Source organism: Dendrobium catenatum, unplaced genomic scaffold, assembly GCF_001605985.2.
Source record: "Dendrobium catenatum unplaced genomic scaffold, ASM160598v2 fragScaff_scaffold_1236, whole genome shotgun sequence".
Classification (NCBI taxonomy): domain Eukaryota; kingdom Viridiplantae; phylum Streptophyta; class Magnoliopsida; order Asparagales; family Orchidaceae; genus Dendrobium; species Dendrobium catenatum.
The window spans coordinates 519425-529628 of NW_021319698.1; the positions used below are offsets into that span (position 1 = coordinate 519425).

The following is a 10204-nucleotide window of genomic DNA, read 5'->3' on the forward strand; positions in this document are numbered from 1 at the left end:
TCTCAAACAGATGGCTAAATGGAGACGGTCAATAAGAGTCTTGGTAATCTCCTTCGTTGCTTTATGGGGAATAATTTAAAACAGTGGGACCTTATACTACCATAAATTGAGTTTGCTTTCAATAGGTTTGTCAATCAAGCAACAGGACATAGTCCATTTCAAGTAGTTTATGGTAGCTGTTTGAATAGTTGCTATTTGAATGAGTTATATCTATGCAACTTATGTAGTTTTGATGATTCCAAACATTATTGTTCAAATGTATAGTTATCTCCTAACAATTTCAGAAGATTTGCACTTGCCTGGACTCAACAGTAGCAACCCGTTATCTCCTCTGGACTTGATTCCACAGTTATCTACCCATAACTATAGCACTGACGGAAGCCAACACAGCAAGGAAATTCAACGGCTACGTAAAGACGTGCAGGAAATGATCCATAAGCATAACCTCAAATGCCAAAAGGTCGCCAATAAATTGCGTTGAGCAGTACAGTTCAAAGAGGGAGACAAAGTATGGATCCGTCTACGTAAGGAGAGGTTTCCTTCAGGTGTGTTTAGCAAATTAAAACCCAAAGCTGATGGACCATTTCGGATTGTCAAAAAAATCAGCGACAACGCATATCCAATTGATCTCCCCGGTGACTATAATGTGTCTGCCAACTTCAACGTGGCTGACTTGTCACCTTATTACCAACCTAAAGTTCTTCCTACCCCGGCAGACTAACACGGGAGCTAACCATTTTCTACCCTGCGCCTTTTACCAAGCAACAACTATCTGAATACAACATCAGTTTTTGTAATTCTTGTTTTCTTTGATCTTGCTAAATATAGCCAACTATGTGGCTGATAAATGTGTATAAATAAGAGTGCTCGGTGCTAATAAAGCAGATTGATTGGTTTCGTAAAATTTCCTCTTTCCTGTGAGATGTGTCTGTATCTTGACTACGTCAGGTGGTGGTTAGCTTAGATTATGTATCATGAATTAGTTCATGTGGTGGTTCTTGTAGTCTGTTGGGAAGCTGGAGCGGTGACCATCGTCGGTGTCACCGTGGAGTCTTGTCCACGGCTTGAAGAATACTCATCTTACTGCGACCTGTCCAAAGGGTCCGGAGTCAAAAGGTCTAACCCATTTTTCATGTGGGAAGATGGGGTTTATTTATATATTTTTAGAGTGGTCTACCACATAAATATGGAGAAAATTTGGGGCGAATTCAGAATGTTACATCGGATGACACATTCTAATTCCTTTGATTATGTAGTGTATCTCAAGCTTTTAAGTATCTTAATGATGTCAGAATTAAGTAGTTTTGGGCTCGTTGGAATCGTCTCGCCGAGCCACTCGATTCGATTATAAGCATGCTTGAATAACATTTAAGGGCTATTTAGTTTGTTGCATTTATGGTGCAAGGTAATCTAATACAAGGGTTTTAAAATTTTTGGTGTTTGGTTTGAAGTAAATGCAGCGTGTAGAAATAGTGCATTCCAAATATATAGGTAGTGCATTTTGAGTATATCTGGAATTCCTTAGATATGGGCGATTCCAAATAAACTGCAAATGCACCGTCATTATCATCGTTGTCGGCCACCACTATATGAAATGTAAAATATTGATCAAACTATCGCAAATAGACCCTTACTCTTTGCCATCCCTTATTTTCTTAGACCTAATTTGAGAACAAACAACCTCTAAAACTTTTATAATATTAATTCTTCTACGCCACTTCGAATCCTTCTATCCTAAGCTGTATTAGTCATCCTTGCATCCTAATTTATCAACTCTGTAAGTCATTCATAACCCATTTAAGTTTTTCACATCACTTTAAAAACGTACATTTAAAATATCATACCCTCTACATCAATATAATTTTTATAAAAAAATACTAAAATCTTATTTTGCAATATTTCACATCACTTCAAAAACCTATATTTAAAATCTAATATTCTCCACATCAATATAAGTTTCTCAAACAAATTATTAATCATTGATACTCAAATTTCTTAAAATTTTTGTACTAAATTTTTGCTTTAAAAAACAATAAAAAAAGTCATCCCAAACGAAGCCTTAAAGTTTGTTTCGGACGGCTTTCTTACTACTTTATAAAACAATTTTTTAAGTTATAAATTTTTCTACTATAAAGTTATAAGAAAATGGTCTCAAATGACACGTTATGCTTATATTAAAATTTAATGAATATTATTTATTGAAGATATTTTGTAATAAGAAATCATTTATAATTAATAACTTAGTATTTTTTATAAATATTATTTATTGAGAGTATTTAAATTTAAAATTTAGCTTATAATAAACAAATAAATGAGTTACTTAAGTTCAACATTAAAATAATTATTAAACAATTACTTATCTGAAATTTAATAAAAGCACATAGATAATGTTTGTTTAAAATATTTTAATAAAACGTAATTTATATTATATAAATTAGAGTTCTGTAAAATTCAAAGAAACATAAATGCTACAAGAGAGAAGGAAAATAATTCAAAATCCTACGAAATAAAACAATAAAAAATTTATTAACTAATAAAGAACAGAAATTTTTTCAATAAATAAATTAGTTTATTTAAAAGCATCACAAAAAATTAAAAATAACTATTTTAAAAAAGATAAATCTTTTGCGGTGAGCGTGGATCGAACACGCGACCTTCAGATCTTCAGTCTGACGCTCTCCCAACTGAGCTATCCCCGCGGTTTTTTAATTTAAGTAAACTGTCTTTTTAAATATATAATAGTATTGCCATCTTATATTCCCCCTCCCCAAGTATTACACGATCTTTTAGGCCGGCGATCATGGAGATGGACAACGGCTGCTCCATCTCCACTCTTTCCCTCACCACCCAACCAAACCCTAACCCTAATTTCTCACAGCACCGAAAGACTATTCCAAAGCGTTTTGTGAAGAATCAAATTCCTGAATCGATCCTCTCCAATCCAGCCCTAAACGCCGCAATCTCCCTCCTTCCGTCCAACTATAACTTCGAGATCCACAAAACCCTGCACCGCATCTCCTCTTCCAACGTCGGCCGCATCGCTCTCCAGCTCCCCGACGGCCTCCTCATGTACTCCCTTCCCCTCGCGGACATCCTTCGCTCCTTCTCTTCGACCACCGACGTCATCATCCTCGCCGAACCCACCTACGGCGCCTGCTGCCTCGATGACTACGCCGCCTCCGCTCTCTCCGCAGACCTTCTCGTGCATTACGGTCACTCCTGCCTCGTTCCCGTCACCTCCTCCCGTCTCCCAGTCCTCTACGTCTTCGTTGACATCCGTATTGATGTCCCCCGCTTAGCTTCCTCTGTAAAATCCTCTTTAGCTTCTCCACAACGCCTCGCTCTTGCTGGCACAGTGCAGTTCGTCGCCGCTATCCACGCGGCTAAACCGCTTCTCGAGGCCGAGGGATACAACGTCTTCGTTCCGCAGACGAAGCCTTTGTCCCCTGGCGAGGTACTTGGTTGCACCGCGCCGACCATACCGAAGAGCTATGGAATCGACAGTGTCGTGTTCGTTGCTGACGGAAGGTTCCACCTTGAGGCTTTCATGATTGCGAATCCGGGAATTCCAGCTTACCGATATGATCCCTACATTGGCGTGCTCGTTTTGGAGGAGTATGATCACGGGGGGATGAAGAAAGCCAGGAAAGACTCCATCCATGCGGCCAGGGAGGCCAGGAACTGGGGAATTGTTCTTGGGACTCTCGGTAGGCAGGGAAACACGAATGTTTTGAACCGGGTTGTAGAGAAAATGGAAGAGAAGGAGTTGGACTACACGGTGGTTTTGATGTCAGAGATATCACCTGCACGTATAGAGCTTTTTGGGGATAGTGTGGATGCTTGGGTGCAGATTGCATGTCCTCGGCTATCAATTGATTGGGGCGAGGGATTTTCAAAGCCTCTGCTTACCACATTTGAGTTGGAGATTGCTTTGGGTTATGTCCCTGGATGGTGGGAGAAGGAAAGAAGAGCAGGAGCAAGGAATACACTAGGCTATCAACAAGGCTGTAGAAAGAAACAAAGTTGCTCTGGCCCAGGTTGCTCCCAGAGCAGTGATTCTTGTTGTGGTTCTGATGATGAAGGGATAGATTATCCCATGGATTATTATGCGCAGGATGGAGGAGACTGGAATAGCTCTTATGCCGAGAGGAAAACTATTTCTAGTGAGGCTAAGCACCGCAATTGAGCAGGTAACCAATCTTTGATAACAATGCCCTATGGCAGTATTAAATCCTTAAAAGAACACTTGTCATTCTATACATTTTAATCTTATCATCTAATAATCAAAACTGCAACCAAAACCAATTCTGAAGTAGCGTGGCTTGAGTTATTGCTCATCGCTTTGTCAATCTGATTAGATGCTCAACTTAATCATATTTACAATAGTTTTAATATTGCAATGTAACTAAATCATTCCATGTCCTCTGAAGATTTTGCAAACCATCTCTTACGCAAAATAGTGAGAAGGCAGGCTTGAAGCAATATAAGACAATTCATTGCTTTTAAGCAAACCCATCACTTCATCAATGGAAAATACTAAACGCCTGACCGTTCTCTCCAATATTTTTGCTTGTCCAATTGTGAGAAACTTATATTTGGGAACTATTATTATTTCAACATTTGTAGAGGTTTAATTGACAATGAACACCGTATCATACTGTTTAGGCTATTCAAAGCAAATGTGATCTTTTATTGACATTTTTTCCCATCAAGCGGATATTCTGTCTCATATGACACTATATAAAATTAATGACATAACTCCAAACAAAGAAAATACAAACAACTAATCTATTATTTATGTGCAATGAGCAGAAATTAGCATGCTCAGTTCAAATCACTGATCTGAATAAGCTTATTGTTTTCTTTTATTGTAGGTAGTTAAAAAATTAATCAACAACACCACGAACTTACCAACAAAGCTTATGATAGGAAATACTTGTAGAAACACAAGGGAATTGGTGGCTGAAATTGAATTTCAGCCAAGATGAAAACAGCATTTGAAAAGAAAAAAATGGATAAAAAGTAGTAGAACTCTTGATTAATTGATGAACAATGGAAAGAAACAAACAATATACAGGAGATCTTCAATTCGAGAGGAAGATCCGACTCTCCCAATCCTTAGCCGGTGGCTAGAGCCCAAATCACCAAACAGAAATACAAAAATCAGCCAAAATACCATATGCCCTAGCCCTAGGAAATTTTCCCTCTTAAGGCATTCAATCCAAAAGGAAATCCCTAAACAATCATTGCTTTCAAATTTCTCTCCTAAACCCTGTTAATTTCTTCCTAATCCACGACTATTGGACCCCACAGCATGGACCCATTACTAGGAGCCAAACGAAGGTCTAGGAGAATTTTATATATTTTCTTTTCTCAAAATGTTTTCATTGTAATTGTATTGTAATTGTGTTGTATTTCTATAGAGTGCACTAGAGTGCACTGAAGTCTTCATTTGTGAGTGGAATTGAGTGTATTGGCTAACCTAGTAAGTGTGGAGTATCACATGTTGACTTATTCAATATGGATTGGACGGTTAAGTGAATGGAGGGAGCAGTTGTGGTGGTTACTCCAGTGGGTGGTTCACCCCTCTTCTCTCTCAAACTCCCCATTTTGAATTTCCTTCATTTGTGCATATTTAAGGTTTTATTTGTCAATGAAAAATGGTTGTTTTTGTGTGATGAAATTTTGGAATTGAAGGAGAAGGTTTGGTGACTTGATCCAAGGAAGAAAGGTTTGAAGAATCAAATATCAAATAATAATTTTTTGTGAATCAAATAAAAATGATATTAATTTTAATAACAAGAAATAAATCTTGAATTCTTAATTGAAGTTTAATCTCTCATTCAAGTGGATATAGCAAACCACCTACCTTGTATTTTCTTTTAATAACATTATATGGTCCATATGCTTATATGATTTTTCCAATGATAGTATTTATTAGCAAATACTTCAAGATATCACATTTGCAAGATGAAAATGATCTCCTCAACCAATGCCACATGTTGTTATCCTATACCTACAAATACTCTACCATCATTGCCACTTATCTAACTCTTTCGGCAAGAGTTTTTTGGAGTTCAAAGGAAATGATGTTGCACATATGAGTAGTTGTATCACTAGATTGGGCAAACGAATAAGAAACTCAAGCCATAAAGAGCAAGAGCAGATGAAGAATTAGTCTATCCATTTAATATAATATGCTATATAATTTCATGTATTTTGTGTTGTAAGTGTTATGTGGACTTTATGTTGATATATTTTTATTTGTTAGTGCTTAGTAGGTTAAGTCCAAGTCATGGAAAAGGATGTAAGGGCTGGCCATGCTACTATGCATGATAGAAGGAGGTGGTTTTAGGTAATTGCAAGTGGGCCCAAGCAAGATGCCAGCCCCTACATCCTTTCCTTTTCTCTCTTTATTTCTAATTTAAATGATGGGATATATATCTCTACATGAGTTTTACAATTGTATGAAAACATTCTAAGATTGAGTTCAATTATTAATTAACAATTATAGAGCTTGTGACCTACCTCCAAATTTTATCCAACTTCAATATAATTCCTTTATAAAAATTGATCTTAACTCTTTTACTTTAATTATAAAAGAACCCCTCATCTACCATGATCTAAGGCCCACCATCCAACCCCCCACCATCATCTATGCTCCCAACTGTAAACATACCCAAATCTGTTAAGCAGTGAAAAATAGAAAATTAAGTACGTCTCTTAGCTGCCCTATCAGGTATTTTTCTCTCTTTATAGCTTTTTGAATCTCGTTACATGAGTTCAGTAGCCAACTGACAATTATAATCAGTTACAACTGATTTCAACAAACAAACTAATAAATTGAATCCAACATATTCAGTTATTATTATTATAGTTTACATACCAATCAGTTACAAGTAGCTTCTGCTTGTTGTGAAATCTGCCATCCACGTGAGCTTGTGTTTAAATTTTGCCTCACTAATATTTGGCATTCATGGAGGAATCATGACACTAGAGTTAGCACAAAATTCAAACTGAACAAGAATTATGGGGAATAAGTTTTTATTTTATTAACAGATTTAAACTCTTGACCTTTGTTAGATGCGAAACACTTTAATTGGCACAAAACTGTAGTATTGTGATATGCCTCTTTTCTTAAAATTTTCAATTTACATTTGAATAACACTCTTTATTGCATATCGTGGTCTAAGAGCAGAGGATCTTTGAATGCGACTTCAGTGATATGCTGGCCAGCCTTTTTTTCTCCAGGGATTGTACTGCACCACATCATTGACTCGTTTAGTAAAATTTTACTTGCCGCCATAGAAAACAAGTATGCAGCGTTAGAATAAGTTTTGAAATTGCTATCTAAAATAGCTTTTTCGTAGGAACTTCTTATCCTTTTTTAGAGAAGCCTATCAATGAAAATATTGTTAAGCAGTTGATTAATTTATACCGTATTAGTTTTTTGCTAAGCAACAGTTACGATCCTCAGACCACTTTTTTTTTTTTCTTGAGCTACATATTTATCTGAGGTTGTATATATTAATATGCACTGTGCTTCGTCAACATCTATGTACATTTTGTACACTAGTATAAGCTTGATTCCGATGAGTTTATTCTGTTATATTATATTATTTGTTTGGCAGGACAAAGAGTTGCAGATGGTGAACCAAGCTTCCAGTTTGTCGCTTGATATCTTCGTTAGTAATGAGTAAAGTTCAGGAGGTGGTGTGAACTTCATAGAAGAACAAGAGAAAGAATGGATTTACTGACCTTTGCAGCAGTCTCCTGGCTTCAGGATTGGGTTTAGGGTTTAAGCACAGTAATGTTATTTTTTAGCTATAATTTATATACTTTTCTATACTTCTGATGTCTTCAATATTTTCATTGAATTATAGTGATTTGTAAGTGACATTTAATAAATTTGTCCTAATTTTTTTTTTTTTTTTTGCCCTTTCTGGCTTCTATTGTTTGATCAATTCAAAATCAATGAGCCATCTGAGGCTGTTGAACGAATTAAATCCTTTAAATATTTTCAATGCAATTTGATGGCTCAATATGTGATAAATAAGCCGTATAACTTAAAAAAAAAATTAAAAAAAAATAAGACGTATAACTTTCTAACAGGTTATGTACATGCATACCATCTATATCATGTTAGATGATCGCATCAATGGCACTTAGCTTAAATATGGAGTTTGATTTTCTAATTTTTAATTGGATATGACACCATTGGTGAGAATCTAAATCTGTTTATTGAGATTCTTGAGAATATGATTATTAGTGTCTAGGTGTTTCTTTGATTTAACAATGCATTTATTTTTTAGCACTTACAAACTTTTAATGCCTCTGTTATGACCTTATCCATTTAGTTACAAGTTTGGGAGAAATTATTAGGTTCCTCTTCGGACCTAGAAATACATCCAAACATCTACTTAAAATTTGACACGTTGAGTGCATTTTGGTTGCATTTTTTGTGCGCATTACTTGTATTTTACCTGCGATTTAGTTGCGCTTTAACAGTTCTTTTGTTGCATTTTTTTAATGCATTTTGACCTGTTTTTCATGCGCTTTACCCGCATTTTTGATGTGCTCGGCTTAAAGTTCCGTGAACATATTAAATATATAAAGTAAAAAATAAATCCAATTGAATATCCACGTGTCCATTCCACATGTCAACATTTTATTGAAGTTTGGACGTATCTCTACGTCCGGACTCCGCACCTAATAATTTCACCAAATTTGGAGGGCCTAAGTGTTGCTCAACCTAGCACCTTACTGTAGGCGTTTAATTCCATGAATTTAAATTTAATGGCTTTCTATCACTACAAACATAACAAAAGTTTAAACTTATTCTTATATAATAAAAACATCTGCATTAGACTTGGATTTTCTCCCAATAATGTTTATCGCTACTAATATATGAAGAATATGATTAGATAAATACATACGTTCACACAAGTAATCACATCACTACTCAATATGCTAATGCACAATAGCCTTCTTTAATAAAGTGATTCAATATCAAATTTAAAAACAAAAGGCAATGCAAAATATATATTTCAGTACATCATTACAAAGTAGTATTTAGAAATTTAGGGGTGTCAATATTTGACATGACACGAAAACCCGACCCGTACCCGACCCGAAAAATCCGGGTTGGACCCGATCCGGTTTCAAAATGGGTCGGGTTCGGGTTCCAGAAATCGACCCGTCTGAAAAACGGGTCGGGTTCGGGTTGACCCAACGGGTTGCCAGGTCAACCCGCCAACCCGCGACCGAGCTGGTCGCGACCCCGCTGTCGCCAACTCGCGCTAGTAGGCTCGACGCCGCGACCGCGCGCGACTGGCGACCCCAACGCGCTCCCCGCTGTCGCGACTCTCGATCCCGCGCGACCGGCGACCTCACTGTCGCGACCCCGCGCCAATAGGCGCGACCCGCTCGACCCCTCGTTGTCGCGACCCGTGCAACAGTTCCCAGGTCAAGTCGGGTCAGGTTAGGGTCGACCCGTTTGAACCCGGGTCAGTTCCGAGTCCGATCCGAACCCGACCCATGACCCGAAATTGACACCCCTATTAGAAATAGTATCTGGGATTTTACATTTCAATTTAAAAAAAAAAACCTCCTAGTAAAGCTAAAAAAACTCTCTAGTATTGATAGATTCACCATGTGCTTGACTTTAGTCACTTTTTATCCTTAGTACTAATGAACATAAATGCAAACTTGAAAAAAGAACAAGGCAATTGAAGCGAGAATGTTATGGGTTACTTTTGGTTCAAAATAAATTCAAGCTTCTAGCAATTATATACCAACTTTAAAAATAAGCTTAGAGTAAATGAATGAAGCTGCTTAAGCAAAATACAACTTACAAACCATTTTCTTATGACCTTTTGTAGTAATAATAATGATTATAAAATTAAAAATTTTTGATGCCATAATACCTCCTCATCTTGCAAGTGTGGTTGTTGTAATAACCCAATCAAAGCAGAGAAGTCTAAAATAAATATAAATAAAAGTTATAAGGTCGTAAGAGGAATTGCATAATCACTATTATTTAATAAATGAGCTTTTTTCCTACCTCTTTACAACTCTAGTAATAGGTAAAGAAATATCCACCTCTTCATCTTCATCTTCTTCTTATAAAATGAAGGGCTATCTTGCATTCATATGTTGATGTTTGATATTGAAATAATTGAGTTCAATGTGAAAAAAAAAAAAA

At 36.5% G+C, this 10204-nt stretch overlaps 1 protein-coding gene and 1 non-coding gene across 2 annotated transcripts; one reads left to right on the forward strand and one right to left on the reverse strand.

Moving 5' to 3' along the window:
* Positions 1-2626: 2626 nt before the first annotated feature.
* On the reverse strand, positions 2627-2699 carry TRNAF-GAA. The gene has a single exon. It is a non-coding gene; the product is annotated as a tRNA-Phe (tRNA).
* A 75-nt stretch (positions 2700-2774) lies between these two features.
* Positions 2775-7930, forward strand: LOC110093728 (2-(3-amino-3-carboxypropyl)histidine synthase subunit 1). Its single transcript, XM_020818709.2, has 2 exons — positions 2775-4190; positions 7632-7930. Exon 1 carries the CDS (start codon positions 2801-2803, stop codon positions 4184-4186), a length of 1386 nt encoding a protein of 461 aa, XP_020674368.1. The 5' UTR covers positions 2775-2800; the 3' UTR covers positions 4187-4190; positions 7632-7930.
* The last annotated feature ends 2274 nt before the right edge of the window (positions 7931-10204 follow it).